The sequence below is a fragment of the Drosophila suzukii genome, chromosome X (assembly GCF_043229965.1).
Source record: "Drosophila suzukii chromosome X, CBGP_Dsuzu_IsoJpt1.0, whole genome shotgun sequence".
In the NCBI taxonomy this organism is placed as follows: Eukaryota; Metazoa; Arthropoda; class Insecta; order Diptera; family Drosophilidae; genus Drosophila; species Drosophila suzukii.
Genome location: NC_092084.1, coordinates 9,468,209 through 9,488,544, shown reverse-complemented (window position 1 = coordinate 9,488,544; position 20,336 = coordinate 9,468,209). Strand labels below are relative to the sequence as shown.

At 35.9% G+C, this 20,336-nt stretch overlaps 1 protein-coding gene and 1 long non-coding RNA gene across 2 annotated transcripts in view; one reads left to right on the top strand and one right to left on the bottom strand.

Annotated features, from left to right (window-relative positions):
- Positions 1-785: 785 nt before the first annotated feature.
- LOC108016861 (uncharacterized) overlaps positions 786-20,336 on the bottom strand; it is an 88,615-nt gene continuing 69,064 nt past the window's right edge. Inside the window, exons 2-3 of the long non-coding RNA XR_011604769.1 lie at positions 19,267-19,458; positions 786-860 (exon numbers count right to left, since the gene is read on the bottom strand). This is a non-coding gene — a long non-coding RNA (uncharacterized lncRNA). The remainder of the gene's footprint in view (positions 861-19,266; positions 19,459-20,336) is intronic.
- LOC108016860 (uncharacterized) lies at positions 7,199-8,252 on the top strand. Its single transcript, XM_017083730.4, is given in 2 exon segments — positions 7,199-7,992; positions 7,995-8,252. Coding segments are annotated over 2 exon segments (678 nt in total). The 5' UTR covers positions 7,199-7,370; the 3' UTR covers positions 8,051-8,252.

Sequence of the window (20,336 nt, the reverse complement as noted above, 5' to 3'; positions counted from 1 at the left end):
GAATTATGATTAGACGACAGTCGTATATATATATACACAAATGCTATATATGAGATGGGACTATTTTTGGGGTGGGGTATTCACTTTGTCTGCCTTTTGTTGCATCAAATTATGAGGCAATAAAACAATTCACAATGAATGAGTAATGGACAAATGTGACCGCGAGATCGGAACCCAAGTTCCCGAAAGTTATTAGACAGGAATTAGTTGATGTTTAGCCAACAAAGAACTCTATTAAAGTAGGGGGGAAATCTACAAAAAAATCTTCAAAGAGTATTGGTTTTGAACCATTGGTCTTTGTCTTGAACCATCTTAAGATAAATTATTGCTAAAATATGGGTACATTCTGTTTATGTCTATAAATAAATTCACTTGCTTTTCATTGACTGCACACAAAATTTTGTTTTGTACGTGCTTTTGTTTTTATCAGCCTCATTTTCCGACGCTTGGCTGCATTTTCATTTTCTTAATCAGTCAAAAAGCGCAAAAGATGATCAAGACGACTCACGAAGAAGAAGCAGCTGATGATGATTATGATGAGGAAGAAGATGAAGAGCACACCGTTCTATGGAGTAATTATTCCTATATAATATTGTATATACACATAGATATGACTTAGTTGGGAAGCAATGAGCATGGCAAGTGCTCTGCCCTTGCAGTAATAGCTAGTTAGAAGAATATTATATAATTTAAGCCAGGTTTATGCCCTGTTAAGGCAAGGGTCTATTGGGCAACTTGGGATTATGTAAATAAAGATAAATACCTTTTTGAAACTTTTTAACAGGTTCTCAGTTGGATGTATTATTCTCTATATCGGGAATTTTGATTTCTTTTTCCTGGAAAAATGTAGATCCATGATCCTGTAAATACAAAGATATATATGCAGTTATTAAAAGTTTACTATTTACTTTGGGTTTAACCAGATGTTAAGAGGTGGACCCTAAAAAATGTTTGTTAAGCAGTTAATATATTCTGGAAATTTTCCAACTCAGGGTGTTCTATAGTCGTATAATTTTAGGCTTTTCCACCTGCTTCGCTCCGCTCATTTTCGTTGGTGCTGTATGATTTATGATGCTTGAAAGATAAATTCTGGCAAAGCTCTTGTTAACTGCGGCTGTCAATAGTCGCTCGACTCATGTGAGAGGTGCTATGACTGCTGGCAGTCATTCGTCTATATAAGATAGTATACCCCCCAACTATTCCATTCTTGATAATGATAATGATGTTATGCCCAGTGTCAATGCTCTGTAGCGGTGAATTTGCGTTAATACTGCTTCTGATTCTAAATATTTCTTCACTGTCAATGCCTTTTCTTTTCTTAGGTTCTTTGTTTTTTGTGGAAACTCAAGTATCCCACTTGCTAAATGTTGTCGTCGTCGTCCCACTCTGGAGCACATTACGTATACGCCATGTTTGCCTTGTATTATACAACCGTGAGTTTGTGTGTGTCTGCCCAAAAGGCAGTTTTGTGCTATAATTTCAAAATCTAAGAAAATTGATAATCTAAAATTGCCGCAGAACGCAGGCTACTATGTGCTATTACAGTTGTGGTAGCATTGCTAATATCGCTTTGGTTTTAAAAGGATTTAAAGTTAATTTTTAACCTTAGGTTAAAAAAAGTTTGTATGTAACTTATAATTATATATTCTACCTCTTATCTACACTTACCCAATGTTCTTGGCATATTTATAGATGGCAATAGTCAAGTTTGGCTTTATTATACTATAAGTAAATTTAACCTTTGGTTAAATTATTTTTCCCATAGTTTCTTTTTTAACCTACGGTTAAATTTTTTTTCATAAATGCAATGCTTGACCACCGCTTGTTCCGTGTTTTCACTTGAACATTTTGGTTGCACACAACCCACGGTCGCTGGCTAAATTGTAATCGTAGTTGTGGTCGCCGTTGTAGTTGCAGTCATGCCTTGAATTTAGCTTTGATGGTCGCCGCATTCGCATAAATCAATAAAATGCAGCCGCTGAAGAAGAGGAAGATCAGGAAAAAAGAAGCAGCAGCAGGAGCAACAACAATTACAACTACAAGAACAACATCAGAGGTATCTAAGGAATACCAGGCGAAATTTCCCTGCCTTGACAGATAAGGAATAATATGGGTGGAGGCTAGATAAAATACATATCAGCCATAATAAATTTTTAGATGGCGGAAGGCAACATAATTTTTTGCCTAATCGCATTTAGCCATATAGTTTATATTATTTTATGTCCATTTCTTTCTTCTTATCTGAACCTAAGAATTTATTTCCAGCTCATTTCAGAAGCTTGGAAAACTTAATGATCTATTATGGTTAATGAGTTTCGGTTTCAGACACAACAAATTGCCATTTTTACGAGCTGGAATCTCGTGACAGACTAAACTTTCTTCCTTCGAACAGCCGATAAGAATCACATCAATATGTTTTAAATGCCATACGACGATCGAAATAAAAATTGACAGAAAACCATAAGATCAAAAATCAACAATATGCACAGATGTCTGTGAAGGTGGGTTCCATAAATTTTCATTAGATAAGCACGCGGCAGCAGCCAAATGATAAGAAACTTTATGACCGTCGTTGATATAAAACCTGGCTCTAATTGAAAATAAAAACTGAAAAGAGCAGGCATTTTTTAAAAACGAAATGAAATTTAAATAATTTTTGATGAAAACTCTGTTTTATTATGTAGAGCATCAAAGTGGTATAAAAAAAAGGCAAGCTAAGGGAATGGTCATAAAGAAGACTATATCTACATTTATTGAATTAATGCATCTCTTTTGCTGACTGTACACAAAAAAAAATTGAAATTAAACTATTTTATAATTATTATTTAATTTAAAATTTAAAAAAGTGTTAGTAAAGTGTTGTAGAGTAGTGTATTGAGTATCAAATTGAACCAATATGAAATAGTTAAATAATGATATAATAAACAAATTTCCTATAAGACAGTTGTATATCTTTAGTTTCACCCTCTATTTGTGGCGAAATAAATCAAGAATTAAATGAAGTAGAGCTAAAAGTCAACAGTATTTTCCTCAGTGCATGCCTGTTGTGGTATTTAAGTTGATTTTTTTCGGTTTTAATATTCGAGCTACCGTTAGAATCAACAGCGAAAAGTAGTGTGGAAAATTCGTGGAAAGGGGGTAGGGAAAATGCTAAGGGGGCGGCGTCAAAGTCGACGCTTCGCCAACGCCGGCGTCTCTTTGGTAAAACATTAATTAAATTAATTAACCAACTCGTGCCAAGAATTTCATACCGAAGGAGATGAGCAGCAAACCAAAAAAGAACACATCTATGTACGGTGGAGTCGGTGGCAGTCAGTCGTACATATATATTCCAGACATCGCTTTGGAACGCATAATTAATGCGCTCAGTGCGCAGAACCAGATTAAAGTGCTCCTTGCCTTGCCAGATATATATATACTATACTCTACCTACCTCCATATATCGCTTCATATAGCACCATCCATAGGTGGTTGCTGTTAAGTCAGTCATCTGTGTTGAGAGATGGGATCCCTCCGTCTTCCGGCAATTGAAAATGATTCATTCAATTAAATTATGCCGAGTTGAGTGGGTTTTACTTTTATTGCTACTTTTCCCGGAATTAATTTATTAAAAGGGGTAAATATAGGGTTGCCAAAGTTTATTATTTTCAAAATAAATATATTTCTCAGATTATATAATAGATTAATATAATCAATGCTAAACTTAAAATACAACCATTTTTGAATTTTATTTATGAATGCCTAAGACCCTCAAATTATTTATTAAAATTGGCAAACAGGGTTGCCAAAGTTTATTATTTTCAAAAAATATATATTTATCAGATTATAATAGAAGTTCCTAATGTAAAGATTACAAACTATTTTTGAATGTTATAATAAAATATTTTTAAAAACTTCAATTATCATCGACTAGTCTAATCCGTTTTCACATTTAATTAGTACCATTTTTAATCCATCATATCTAAACCAATTTGGGCCTTTTATTCACCGCTTCTTTAGCGTTAGGGCCAATTAATCTTGGCCAACTCGAAGATGCCCCTGAATAGGTTTTCCATATCCGTTAGCAGTTCGGAATGTGAAACCCTGACAAAAACAAAAAAAAAAAAGACGCCGACACGTGCCAAGCGATCAACACAAGGCATCGAGACATCAATCAATTGCGCTGATTGAATGCATTCGAAACCGAAAACCCCAAGAAAATAAAGAAAGGGGGGAGCTGCGAAAGTAAATAAAACAAAAAATACAAGAAAGGCAGCCTCCAACAAAGTGTGAAGTTGGATATAAAGTGGCGCTTAATTGCGAGCGATTAATGAAGCAAGAATTCCCATTCCCAAAATCCAATGCCCAATTTTGAGGCGCCCAGGGCAATTTTTTTTTCTTTTTTTCCTAGTGTATCCGAACCGCTGTCGTCGCCTGTGTCAGGTGTCATGTGTCAAGTGTCAGGTGTCAAGGCAAGGGGCAAAAGTTTAACGGTTCTCCCAGCCACCAATCAACGCGAGAAAAAAAAAAACAAAGCACCAAATGAAAAACGAAACAATCCAAAAAGTTTACAACAAAATTAAAGCGAAAATCGCCGGCAGCCAAATGGCCAACGAACTCCGATCGATTAACAATCGGAAGGTCGCCTTCGTCATGAAAACATATACCTTTAAATCCAATATATGGGTACAAAAATAAAGCTAAAACAAAGAGCAATATCAAGTGCAATAAACCATAAACTGATGGAATCCCAAATTGAATATAACTATTAAGGAAAACTGCAAAAAATATATGTATGTACAGGCGGAAAACGAAAAGTGCGTAAAAATACAGTCCCATAAGCCCGACTTTTAAAATACCCTGGAAATCAGAAATGGGCTTAGTTTATTTATGCTTTTGATTGAACTTTTACTAATGATATTCTAAATATATAATTACCTTTTTAATGAAGGATTATGTCTCCTTAAGTAACAATACTATTATTATTTAAATTAGTTTCTTACACCCCAGTTTTTATTTGACTTTTCACATTTATAAGCCGAGGCTGAGATCACTATTATCTTGGGGGTATTTCTGAGCCGATCATGTCACGATCTTCGTGGGGGATTACGAAAAACTTAAGCTTTTAACGTGAGGATTTGAAATGTATCTTTGATCTTTGTTTGGACACTGGTCATATTTATTTTTATTTTAGATGTCACACATTGATTTTGTTTACAAATACCATAACTGCGAATGTTTGGGTTTCCAGGAATACTGGCTGATACTCTGTAATCACACAAAATCTGGCACAATGTGCGCATATTGAGCGACTCTTTCTGCTTCCGATTCCACATTTTGAATTCTCCAATTATCCGATTCTTCGTGACACAATTCCTAAAATAAGGAACGGGGGGGTTGGCGACGGAAGTATCAGACTTTGTTGCCCATCGATTAATATGGAGAACGAACAGCACTTGCCGCAAATGGTGTGCCAACTTCCGATCATATGTACGTCTATATACAAAAATAATCGAAAATCGAAGAAGCCGGCGAAGAGAAGAAGAACCCAAACCAAACCATAAATCAGAAGAGCGCATGTTGACAACACTGGCAGCATGACAATTGCCACCTGCTGGGCTGAAAGGAAATCCCATTAATGACAAAATCAATAAATTCATATTTCCATCACAAGCAGACGGCACAAAAAAAAATATACAAATCGAAGAGTTATACACAAAAGCGAACGAATCGGGCAGACAGAATGCCGTTAAATCAGCGTTTTTAAATACAATATTAAATTAAAGGCCCTCCAATTCTACTCAAAACAGAGGGACAGAAATCAAATAATTAAATGGATTCTTCAAGAGCGCACACAAAACTCAACGGGAGGGAAGTCAAGAAGGTGAGAATAAAATTGATTTGCCAGATAAATCAAGTGTGGATATTACAGAAGAATGTCTCTCAAGAAAGCAGATACCCAAGCTTGGATAAAGAATTCAAAATCAACAACTTTGTTTAGCGATTATCGTTCAAGGATGGAAGGGGTCCAGTCTTAAGATTTTTAGGATCATAATATAATATGTAAGAAAAGGAATACTTTATCTTCCACAGATGGCTTTCATTTCTCTAATTAGTGGTTATACATCAGGTTAAAGGCGAAGTCTTAAGATTAAAGACTTTAGATCAAAATATGATACGTATATTTAAGAGAAGGAATACTTAATCTTCCAAAGATGGCTTTCATTTCTATGACTAGGGCTTATTAATCTGGTTAAGGGGTCTTGAAATTAAAAATCAACAAATAAATTTCGAAAGTCTTCTGTTTTCCCAACCTTATCTGTTAATAAATTTATAATCCGACCCAAACTCATTTAAATAAAAATCATTTCTGCTGCTGCTGATGCATTCGAACGGATTATGCAATCACAATCTGCCGAGTGTTGTCTTCCGGAAAAATCAATCAGTCAATCACTCAATCGGCGACTGAAGGAAGCCAAACAGTTGGCCGTCTGCAGACTGCCGTTGCATTAATCACCCAAAGCTATGCAGGCAAATCAGAACCGATCGAACCGATCGCACTCATCATAATTATCGATGATAGCTCGAGTCGGCTCTACTCGACTCCAACGTGTCATGTCAATTCCCCCCGATCTCCGATCTCCGATCTCTGATTGCCTCTTTTCATTTTGCCTAATTGAAATAATGCCGCCCCGTAATTGAATCAATTAAATCGGCAGCAAATCAGCGCCAGTGCGGAATGAATAATGCCAATGAAGGTGATCTACGAGTGACTTCTTTAAAGTAAAGCAGAGTCTTCCGTTTACAAAAAGATGAATTCTTAAATTCATTAATATATGTTAATATTTTTCTGAAGTATAAGTCATGAGAAGTATAAATTTTATTATATCCCTCATAGTGTTACAATCAAAATCTATCAGTAAAGTATATACAAATCCTGAAAATATGAATAGTTCTTATAATACAAAATTGTTTTTTGGGAATGTAATAAAGATAAATATTTTATCTAGTTACAAATCCATAGCCCTATGTTTTTTAACCTTTGTGCTATAAGAAGTATCCTTCTCTTAAATTAAATACTAAATATACCATAAAAGTACCAAAACCTTTGTGGAACTGATGGAACCCTCTGTTTGTAAGGGCACAGAATTCCCCGCCCAAGTTTAGAAGTCACGACCCAGAAAGTGAGTCATTCCGACCTCAGCAAACTGCTAGTCAGCTGTCCCGGGGTCTGGCTGTGTAATTATTTAGATATTTGCCGCATTTCGAAATGAATCGATTTCGAGACACACTGACGCACAGATTTGGACACGGGCAGATCGAATCATCTAAACGAAGACACAAGAAACACACTGGGAAACACTAGATCGTGATAAAGTCGTGGTTAGTGGATGGAGCTGCTGGCCAGGATTTGGATACAGATCCTCTTTCTGCTCCTGCTGCTGCACTATTTTAGCGGTATCCTGGCTTACGTGGGTCACAGCCATTGCAAGGAATGTGATCAGTTCAAGAACGCAGTGCCCGAGAGATGTAAGTATTTGCTGGAGGAGGAGCAGGTCTTCGAGCGGAAGTGTGGTGGATCCTATCCCCTGATGGCATTTACCAAGTTTCGTGACACATTCGTAAAGACCGGGGAACCATTTGGCCTGTATATGCCCAATACTTTGGATCATGTGATGGTGCTGATGAAGGATTCGGCACTCCAGAGCTGCGAACGCCTTCAAATGGCCGATGTGACCACGTTCTTTTGCCTAGATGATAATACCAATGAGACCATCAGACTCGAGGTGGCCCACATGTACTGCTTTCCATTTCACATCCAGCTGCCGGATGACCTGATGCAGGAGTGCCTCACGGAGAACAAGATGAGCAAGCGGCATCTGGACGATGTCCTCCGCACCCGACGCGGTATTATCCACTATACTTTCGGCGAGAGTCGGGGTCACCGTTGCTCGATTTCTGGATATTCGTGGCTACTTTTCCTCCAGTTCCTCCAGCTTGTCTGGTTCCTTCTGCTTCAATGATGAGTCGTAAATTTTTATGCGAGATGGAGAGCTGCCATAAAGATTGATCGGTTAAAGCCAAAGGGGTTATGGCATTAAACAAAAATGGCAATACAAAAAAAAAAGAACTCAAGTAAAGTAAATATATATATATATATATGAATTGGTAGCCTTATCGCTGGCCTTGCTCCTGGCCATCTCCTTTGGAACCTCGGGGCCCTTGTTGAGTATTTATTTTATGGCAAAACAAATTAAACTGTATTAACGCATTGTTTGTTTTCATTGGATAGGGGGGAGGGCAGGCTTCTGGGTTCCCATCGATCGGCCTTATCCAGCCTTAACTTCTTCCGCTTCTCAGGAATTTCAGAGAAGATCTTGTCATGACTCTATATTGTTGATTAGTTTTCTTGTTTTGCGTTTAAATCAATTGGATCTTGATAAAGAAATAGATATGCAATGTTTATAGATTAACAGATATAACATATAGTTTAACAGAGTATTTAAATTTGATCCACACTTTCTGTAGACTATTGTACTATCTTATTTAAATATTGAATTTTTTTTAAATAAATTGGGTATATTTTTTGTTTACACCGTGCAGTATAGATAGTATCTACATAACTTTGATATTTGTATGAATAAATTCGAATCTATGCGTTAATTTAAAATTCATTTCATAGTTTAAATCACTTAAAACATGTAATATTTTTTCAAATTACATATAGTTCATCCACAGTTTCTGTACATTCTTGTACTATCTAATTACATTGTTCAACTTATTTAAGATACATTTTTTCCTTGCACCCTGCTGGGTAGGTACACATATATAACTCCGATCTGCGATCTCCCCTACCGATTTGTCGCACATCACGTTGCAGCTCGTGATCCAAAGAGCGGTCACCTGCGGCTGCCTGGCGTGCGTAGTCGCCAAATTTCCATCCACATTGCAAAACCTAATTCGCGATCGCCGATCCGCGATATACACATCGAAATCTCCAAGTCTCGGCTCTCTAATCCCCATTCATCCGGTCGTTTGTAGTTTGTAGTCGCGTCTAGCGGTTCACTTCGACTGCAAGGAAAAGCCTTGGCGCGACCATCGACCAAATTGTCAACGCGGCGATCTGAATGCAGAACATCTCGGCATCGGATCAGATACATCGAGTACTCCAGTTCGATCGCTCCGAGGCGATTTGCATTTTGGGCATTGGCCCGGGTTAAGGAGAATCAGAATCAGAGGTTTCAGCAACAGTTTCTTTGTTGCACAAATGCCGTTGTCCGCACAGTGGTACAAATTTCAAAAAAATAGTACATGGAAAATATTATAAAAATTCTAAAACTTAACTGATTTTGAAATCACTGAACTAGGCGCCTAAAAGTAGGCAATAATATATTTTTAAGTTTTTAGTTAACATTTTTAAATTGAAAATAGTCTTAGATTTTGGCAAAAAATCGATTTTTTTCGTAATCCTTTTTGATGTAACTTGGCCAAAACTGGTCCGATATCTAAAAGGCGCACTGTTATGGACAGCTAATAAGCTAGATAATTGATCGCAGTCATTTTCCGGCTGATTTTCAGAACTAAAAATTTTCGACATTTATTATTTTTTTTGAAAGGGGTAACATCACACTTTTTTGCAAAAATTGGCCTACATAAAAATTTTTTAGGTGTAAATGCAAATCGATTGGGAATTTTATTACGAGTTCGGCAAGGTATGACATTCCATTTTGAGACCATTACTTTTTTTTGTTTCGCCCAAAATACTGATATTTTTTGTTTATATTTCTTTTTATTTATATTTATATTTATATTTATATTTGTATTTATAATATTTTATATATTTTTATATATTTTTTTTTAAATTTTTGTACATTTATAAACATAAAAAAAACTTAAAAATTAATTTCTAGTCCCACTGTAGATACCTACTAAAAAAAGAAGAAAATTCAAATTGCTTCACCCACATGCAAGTGGTTTTTCTTCTACTTGCCGTCGTTTTAGTTTCTTTAAATTTTCTTCTGGTATTCATAGGAATTTCCAATTGATTTTCAGTTTCTATTGACCGCACCGCAGTTGTCACGTGTTGGACCCCCCCACCCCCCTTTCCTGCTCTTTTTCCACGCCCCTTTCTCCGCGTACAGCCTTCCGCCTACCAAATCCCTTGCCCCATCAACTCATTACGCATCTGGCACACTTGAGTTCAATCAAATGCCAAATGCTGCAGCAGGTGAGGTCTTTCCCCGGCTCCTCGCACTTTCTGCTTTACGGGGATAATTGCGCAAAGGCTTTGCAAAGTTCTGTCCAGCCATTTGCATAAATTTCCCTTGCAAAGGGGGACTGGTGTGGAGAAAGGGGGACCACACAACCTGAGATTCTGCGGAGAAAGACTAGAGAGACCTGACTTTATCCTCCACACGGTAAAGAATTTGAAGATATTCCTTTTCAGATTTTGCACTTTCTTAGAAGAAACAAAACTTGAAAGCATTAAGATAATAATTTGTCTAAGTAATTGTCAGTTATATAAATATTAAAAACTTTAAAAATGAGGTTGCCACTCTTTTTTGGAAAAGGGGGACCACACAACCTGAGTTTCTACGGAGAAAGACCACAGAGACCTGACTTTATACTCCACACGGTAAAGAATTTGGATGTAATCTTTTTCTGATTTTGAGCTTTCATTGTAGAATTTTAACTAGAAAATAAAGATAATCTTTCCAAATAATTGTAAATTTTAAAAATATTTCAGAATTTAAAAATAAGGTTGCCACTCTTTTGTAGAAAGTGGAGAATTGAAAATGTTCAAAATTCTATGATATTTTTTTTGTATAGTTTTATAAATTGACCAAGCTATATTTTTAAATACTTAGAAATTAAGTCAAGTAATGTAAAAAAAATATATAATAACTGAGAATTTTTTTCCAAATAAAGAACCATTTCCCATTTGCATGGTTTCATAGATTCGTATGATAATGGGTCTCCAAATATATGTTTCCACTGGTTCTTCTGTGCAGCCAAATGGCTGGCCAGTGGCTAACCATGTCGTAAACAATGATTAGGCGGCTGCTGGTGGTTCTGGTGGTGCTAGTTGTGGTGTGTATTAAAACGGTTTCCATGTTGCAAATGGTAGCGATCATCCTCCTCCCGAATGCATCCCCCTCGCCACCAATTCTTCTTCACCATTGCGATCGCGGTGAAATTGCATTATAAATTAATTAGTCAACTATTTTAGCAGCACACCTGTGAGGGGCAACAGGATAGAAGCCAGAAGACAGGAGGCCAGTGGAGATGATGGAGAAAAACTCCCATAGACGGAGTTTTTCAGAACACATCAGGCAGCAGAAACAGAAGTCACCAAAGACGGACATCTCCGGGGGCTTTGGGAACATTGTGACATTGGCTACCTGTAGATGGCTGGAGATTCCCCTCAAATGAGTTGGCCAATCATTCGGAATGTGGCCGTGGCTCATTATTTGTATTTAGCCATTGATTTCCCTAATGCTTTCCGTAGCGAAATTTATTTTACACCATATTTAGATTTTCCCTCTTCGTTTTCCTGTAGTTCTAATGACGTTATAAATCTTTGTTTTTAGTTTAAGTACTCATTTACTCAATAAGGTAATATTATAATATTTGAATTAAAAAGATATATTAACATTTGTATCTTAACATTATTAATTCTCTATTTAATAAGCGATTATACACATATTTTCCACCATTTTAAATTAGTTTCTCAACATAATATTTTACCATTCTTTTGTTATCTTTCGAGTCACATTGTAGATTCTTCCCACACGTGTCCCAATAAGGTAATATTATATAATATATGTACCTTTATAAAATTAATTATTATTAATTCTCTACTTAAGAAGCTAAAATACACATGTTCTGCGCCTCTATAAAATAGTTTCTCAATATATTATTCGATCATTCTTTTGTTCTCTTTCGAGTCGCATTGTAGAATCTTCCCACACGTGCCACCGAATCTTCTCGCCGGCGGCAATCACAGTGGTATTCTTCGGCGATTAGGACACGCCTACTTAGTGACAGTCATTAGAATAGAAGATTAGTTATTCATTTGGGCGTTATCGACGACACCTTAAACACTTTTTTTTACCCCTGAACAGGAGGAGATCGATGGGCGTGGCAAATCGGCCAAGATGTCTGGTTGGTGAGAAATCTAATTTTAGAGGGGGCATTGAAAGGGGCATTAATCAGTCAGAAAGTCAATAAGGGGTTCCTCCTTTGCACTATGGGGAATTTGACCACTTTTTTTGGCCAAAACCCATTTTTTAAAAGTCGTTAAAAATAGGTTTTGTTTATCAGAATGCATCACGATAACATCAATATCTAATGTTACTAACAGAAAAGTTTAACAGTACGCACCACTGTTAAGTTATCAGCTGTTAAAGCCTGTTTTTATTTCAACGAGGTGGCAGCGCTGGTAAAGCGCCTATTATTCTTAATAGTTTAAATTGTCAAAAAGTGTAAAATTAAACATAGCTCTGAGGTTTTTGAAATACCATCCAATCAGAGGGACTTGTAACTTGTGTTTGTGACCTTAATATTGTATTTATTGATTGTGGTGCTCGTATATTCGTGTTCTAGTTCTAACCTCAAAAAAATCAAAATCTTTAAGTTAATTTGTATTTTTAAATAGAGCTACAAAGTGATTCCAGCAGTTTCCACCTCTGAAACCTTTTTTATCTTGTAGAGAATTTAATTCTCATTGAGCTCGGTTAGTATAAAAGTGCACTTTTGCGCACTTTCTCTAAAATTTAGCTTTAAAGACCTCTACCTAATATGGTATATTTTCCTCATTTTTGTCTGGTAAATGCCAGTTTCGATGTTATCTTAAGAAAAACAGTGTGCAGTTATATTTCTTATTAAATAACGATTATTTAAAAATTATTTTACAACATCATTTCACTTACTTAACGTTGATATATAGGATTTTAGTATTTTTGTTAAGAATTATAGTGATCACAATACAAAAAATTACAATTTCACTAAAAAAATGGGAAATAAAAAAAGGCAAAATTTTTTTTTTAAATCAGTTTGGTCTCTTAAAAAAAAATTCAAGAAAAAAAATTTTTTTTATTTTATTGACAAGAAAAAAAAATTTTTTTTTCTTAAAAAAAAGGCGGGACCACGCCCATCTTTTTTTAATTTACTTCCTTTAAATTTTATATACTTAATTCTAAAAACAAAACTTTTAAATGTTGCTTTGTTCTTAAGATATTAATTAATGCCACAAAAAGTGAGCAAATTCCCCATAGTGCTTTGGCTTCGGAAATAATTAAAACATTCTCTTTGATGGTGACGAAGGAAAACAAATCATGTCATACAGGGCCAAGAGATCAAAGATCAGAGATCACGGGTTTAAAACAATAAGCGGCCAATAAGCCAAACAAAGCAAATGTGCAGTTAACTTAACGGTCGAGCGTGAAGAAAAACATAAATAAAGTTTGTCAAAGAGCCCCAAGAGCTCTTATATTGGTATAAACAAATTTACAGTACAACCTGGCTATGTTTGATAGGAGGTTTACATTTTATAGACAGAATATATTCATTATATTTGATTATTTAATAATAAAGATGAAATATCATAAAGACAAAGATGAAATCAAATGAATACATAAATTATATATATTAATATCCTAAATTAGAAAATATTTTAATATAATCAAATGAATAAATAAATGATAATCTTTAATATCCTAAAGAAAGAAATATTTAAATATAATCAAATGAATAAAAAATAGATTAAAAAAGGTAATATTTATAATATTTACTTAAATATATTTATTTTACTTTATTTAATCGTAGTTTAAAAGCAGGTTTCCCTATGGATTGACGCAGATCTTTAACCGCCAATCGATTTCGTTTTCCGACGCCCTGGCACATGAACTTTGACTGTTAATGGAACACGAGCGAGAGTTAAAGAATGGCCCTCCAAAAAAATAAAAAAAAAAAGTATAATTTAGAGGGCGGTACGGGGACGGGTTTGGAAAGTACCGTTCGCTGGGGGCATCTTCCTCAGCAGCAGCTTTTCGGATCATTTTTGGCTACTACTTGGGGGCTACTTCTGGGGCCCATTGTCACCCCGACGATTTGTGGCAACAATAGACAATTTGAAATCTTGATCGAACCTTTTGTTCGCTTCGTTTCGCTGTTCGTTGACATTTGTCACAATCGCCCATCGCCCATCGTCAGTTGGGAATATAGAAAAATACAACAAATAAATCGATTCGATACGATTAACAACCTGTCTGTCTGTCGGTCTGTCCTATAACCCCCATCGTAATCGGCATTGCACCGCCCCTTTTCTATTTCGATTCCACAATTGCTATTTACGTTTGTCAATATATCGACACATTCGCCAGAAGCTTTGTTCGTGGTTTGTGTTTTATGGTTATTTTTTGGGATTATATCATCCCAAAAGGGCTGTGGCTTTGTTTTCTCCTGAGCCTGATATATCTCTTCGGAAATTGGTTTAACATTTCTTTACCGATTTTAATATATAGTTTTTTGTTTTCCTACTTTTTTGCAATCTATTTTTGGCCTCCTTTTGTCCGCGGCTTTCGTCTTATGCAAAATGCGTGAAGGTGACTGGACTCTGGTATTTATTTTGGGTGTATCTATGGATCTACGAATCTACAAATCTCCGCCCCTCTAACACCCCAACAATAAATATATGTTTTTTTGTCTGCCCTTTTGTTGTGGGGAGTGGCTACTTTGATTTGGCTCGTTTTGATAGTTAACCTTTCTCTAAATGAGACTTCTTTAAAAATTGTAAAGAAGAAAGCTCTAAACTTATGTAATCTATTGTTTTACAAATAGATCATATTTTTACCACTTCAAGAACGTAATTAAAAAAACACGAACATATCTTATCTTTTTAACCACAACTGGTTGAAATTTAATATCCTGCAAATTATTTTCTCTTGCCGTATTTTAACGGCGTATTCAGAAATATGATTTATTTGAATTTCCCTGCCTCGAATATGAACTTACATATGTATATCTATATTTGGGCGTGGCTTCCATCTCGTTAGCAGCGTCACCTGCAGCATTAATTAAGCAACAAATGGCAGCAAACATGCCTCAAAATGGACTCGAGAGCTGGATGGTTGGGGTAAAATAAAGCAATGGATGGTACGATCTCGAGGATCTCGGGAAGTGGGGGTTCCGGGCGGGAAAAGACATTCATAGATGCCCAGGAGAGATTGCCGCAACAAGATTCTTATCACCGACAACAGCGATGGGGCTGCCACCTGCGGCCTGGAACATCAACAGCATCGTGGCAAAAATCTGGACCCTGGACGGAGAGTCCACAATCCAGGGCGATGATAAAGTTATAAAAAACGGAGCATTTCCGATTAAGTTGATTGTCGAAAATTTGCAAACCGATGAAATATTTCAGCAATGTGATTTAATGGCTGTGTGGTGGCATCCACACGGTAATTGCAAACGCCAGCGGGGCGTTTTGCAATGGCAATACATTGTACACAGTAAGAAAACTCCAAAACATTCTTAAAAGAAAATTTAAAAAAAAATTTCTACTTTTTCAACCTACAAAACTTTAAAAAAGGTGTGAGAAATTAAAAGTTTTGTGAAGTAGTAAAGAATACAGTGCAAAAAAAAGAGAATAGAAAATTAGTACAAAAAAAAAGTTTTTTTACCCGCAAAACTTAAAAAAGATGAGACAAATAAATAGTTTTGTAATGTTCCCCAAGATTAATATTTATAAAAAAAATGTTGCTACTAAATAAATAGATTTCTTTGCTAAGTATGTATTGTAATTATTTTACAGCTGGGTTGTAATAATAAAATAGTGTTGTGTAGGTTCAAATACAATGCAATGAGATATTTTTTAAATAGAATAATTTTTGTTTAAATATTATTATAATTTTTATTTGATTATTTAGATAGAATATATATTTTTCCCAGTGCCTTGGTAACCTCAGCAGTCCAGATTCGTGGCTACCGCTGCTGTTGGCCACCTGTTTTGTCATCCATTAGCCATCTTCCTCTGCAGCGAGCCTCTTTTTCGCCTCTTTGTCTCTGGGGTTTGGTTGGGAGTCTGGGGCTGGTTGCATGCAACGCCTGCTTAATGGCATTTGGAAATTTGTCAATCGTTGTTGGGCAGCGGCAGTGGCAGTTGCAGTGGCAGTGGCAGTGGCTCGTGTTACCCCCTTTTTCCGCTGCAGCGGAAGTGGGAGAGCTAAAAAATTGGCCAAAGCGGTTCTTCTGGGGCACAGGCGACCCCCCTTTTTCCCATCCATAAGCCATCCTCTTCGATCTAACGAAGCAATTAATTTGGCCTGGCACGTTCCCCGGTAGTGGAGTGGATCGTAGCTCCGGTTTCGTCTGCTTCCAGTTGGGGTTTTTTCCTCTTTTTTTTTTAGTTTTTTTGCAATTTAAGTTGATGTTGCGCTAAGTGCTGCCATTGCCTCAGGGGTGTGGCAAAAGGGGGTGGGAGGAGGGCGATCGGAATTGGGAGGACGGGGGGGGTCTATCATTTAAATGACGAATTGATTCAAGTCCAACCGGCCGGCCAAGACACGCGCTATACTCCATATTCTATTCCTGATCGTTCCTTTCTTATATTTCTTATATAGATGACACCCGGCAACATGCAACATGTTGCCAGCCACTTTGTTGCCAGCGATAACAGACACGCACACAGATGCATTAGCATCTTGCAGATACATCTGTGATATGTTAACAGATTGAAGCTGGGAAATTGATTGACGGACAGCCGATGGAAAGATACAACAAGGTAATGGCAACCGCACAAAAAAATTGATCAGCGATAACAGTGACAAAGATCGCTGTAACAGGGGAACTATTGATGTTAGCTTCTAACTATAATAGATATCACTGATTTTTACTGAATAGATAATAAAGGAGTAGCAATTCCATATGATATATTACCAAAAATGTAGCTTTTAATATAATATATATGTATAGTAATACACAGAGAGAAATATCCAAGAACATTGTTCTTAAACTGAGAACATTCGTTCTTAAAAACCGTTTAAGCACATTTTGGTATCAATGTTCTCAATATTAGAACGAAATGGTGAGAAGAGAAAAGTTAAATTGAGTTCATCTAACAACTTTTAAGTATACTCTACGGACTGAACTAATAGTTTATTTGTTGAAATATACAAAGTACATAAATACCGCCAATTCAACTTGATTCGAACAATATAAAAACATTTTCAACTTCAAAAATGTCATTATTTTTTTAAGAACATTTTTAACTCAGATAAGAACGTCAGAATTTTCTCTGTGTATCTTTAAATTTAATAAATGTTAAATATTTAAAAAACTATTTCTAATTTAAAATATATGCTAGTTTAATAACAATTAAAATTTAAAAGTGCAAAGACATATTTAAGTAACACTTAAGGAATAAAATATTTCAGTTTTAGTCGAGACTAGAAATACCAGCTGCAACTTCATTAGGCATTCAGATACCAGACTCTTATAAAACATAATTGCGGATGGATAAGAAGCCAGAGAACCATATATATACAACCAATTTAACAGTACTGTGAGTGAAGAGAACCCTAATGGCCGTCTAGCTATTACTAGGAAGTATTTTCTTGGCTGCATACACTGCGCTTTATTACGCCATATTTGCACAAACATTACCCATTCCCAAACCCAATCCCCCCTAGTCCGCAACTCGGTTAACCTGTCCATAAAGCGGAGACAACCAGACGATGTCGCTGTTTGTTTGCCTTCTTGAGCGGTGTTAATTGTCATAAAACGAAACGATGCGTAGAGGAATAAACATATACATATATTCTATGTATATATATAAGAAAGAATTTATATAGGTATATATATATATATAAATATATAGGGGGACTACACCTTGATGAGGTGTCTATGAGGCTGTTGATAAGCACTGCTTTTGGCCTGCTCACATTCCGTTTGGCATTCACCGCATTCTTTTGGTCAACTACCGCCCAAAACCCATCCAATCGATCGCACTTTATGGCATCATTATGCTAATAGGCAATTGTGCATTGTCTCTCTGTTTATATATATATATAAATACATATCCATATAGCACCCCCCAAAGACCCCACCGACTTTAGATTATTGTACAACGTTTACAGTTTTTTTTTTTGTCGTCGTTCATTCATTTCCATATGGACACGCTCATTTGATTAGCATATACCCCATGGAGGGAGGAGTCGTACATCTGCATATAAATCTATATCTTTGTACATATCGAATAATATATATATATATACATATATTTTGATTTGTTTAGCATTACGTGTGCGTTGCTGGCTCATTTGACCCAATTTGTTATGCAAATATTATGAGTTTCATTCTCGTTCTTGGAAGATCTTAGGAATTTTTCACCATGGTAAGAAAGAAACGATTTTCCAGACTTTTGTCCAGCGGGTTTCATTGTTATTTCATTGTTCTTCGACTGTCTTTTTTGTTGATCTGCTCATTGTCTTTGCTGGAATTTGCATTCCATGATGTCATCATGAACAAAACCATAAAAACACAAAAAAATATTCTGAAGGAGATTAAAAAAAATTGCCCAAATATTTTTTTTAAACATTAAAAAGGGTTTATAAATATAGATTTTAAATAAAATAAAAATATATCTCATTATTTTCTTCCTGTTTTGCAAGAACCAAAATTTTTAAAACCAAAATTGAAATAAAACCTGTGAAAAAGAATAAAAACAAATTACCCGAAAGGATTATTAATGATTTTTTTTAGTAAAATAAAAATAAATCTTACTATGTTCTTCCTTTTTTTTAAGACCAAATTCTTATAAGCCAAAATGCGAAATTCCCAAAAGGAAAATGGAAGTTGGTAACGAAAGAGAACAAAACCGAAACTGGTTTCTCCCTTTTCCTTTTCAAATACAGTTGCTTTCTGAGAAGAGAATACGATGGCAAAGGGGCAAGGAACACCTCCAAAAAAAAAAGGCGGACAAAGCGAAATGCAAGAAGGTAGATGGAAGGTGGTAAAAAATCTGAGGAGGTGGGTTTCCCCCCCAGAAAAAAAGGGCCACACCCCACACCCCACTCTTTCCCCTTTTCAGAGGCTCTTTAAATTATAGTTTCCCTCATTAGTCTTACGTTTCTTGGATTGTTTTTCCTTATTCCCTTTTTGCAATTTGTTTTTTCGTTTCTAATTTAGCTGATTTATGGAAACGGGAGAGAGAGAGAGACCCACCCAAAAATCGGGGATCTGAGAATTCCCAAAAGGCCCCGAAACAAAACAAACGAACTGACTCACATGACCTGCCTGAACTTGGCTTTAATGGCTTTTTATTAGCCTGTTCCTTTCGTTGCCGTTTGCCTTTTGCCGTTTTCGCTGTTCGTCATTTATTTTGGCCATAAAATCTGTCTGGATCTTCGTTCTCCTGTCTTCAGTCTCCTGTCTTTGGATTCGGATTCTCCAGCCTTATCAGCATACTGCACTTGACGTCTGGAGGCAAACAAATGAAACAAAAATAAGAAAAGTTAAAAAACCAACAGAAAGAATTAAGAAACCCGATTGAAATTTATTTCTCTTATATGTTAAAATTATTTTGCACGCGCTTCATATTTATTCTGTATTCGGCCAGCCTTCGTTTTTATTTTGAAGAACAGTTATATAAATATTGATGATATTGTTGATGTTCCTGTACTTTTTTTCCATATTTTCCACGCCATTAATTTAAGGCAAATAAACCAAGAATATATTTGACTTTTCTGTTAAGTAATGTAATTCTCAGGTAAACAATAAGTAATTTTCGTATTTAACTGGGCTTTAAGACCATTCAATATTTCAGTACCCGGACTTGGCATCAGTTTCCTTTAAGATCTCAAAATGTTTTCTTTAAGTTTAGAAAACTTTGAATGAAAATTTCATGTTTTCAGATCCAAAACTGTGCTAAAAAGGATATTTTGTTTTTAGAAATTAGATCACCCAAGACGACATTTTTATCGGATAAGATTTCTGAAATATGCTGGAAGTTTTTGACATCAAGAATATAGTCTCCTGACAAGTGCTGATCCAACCTGGTATTAATTGCACTCGTATTGCCAATTAATCTGCCCGATAATCGTATTAATTGCCAGCATCGTGGAGCCACTCATAAATATTGCTGCCAAGTTTAAAGCAGTCTGACTTCTTCCTGGCCAGTTTTTTTTTTTGGAAGGAGGGGGATCGGGATCGGGATCCAAAGCTAAAGCTAACACCAAAGTTGCAGCTGATCGGGTGGCAGATGCATTGGCTAAATGGGATTCTATTCGCGATAGCCGGCTTCCAGGCTAAAAGCTAGTTTGAATTATAATGCAAAAAGCAATCAAAATGCAAAAACG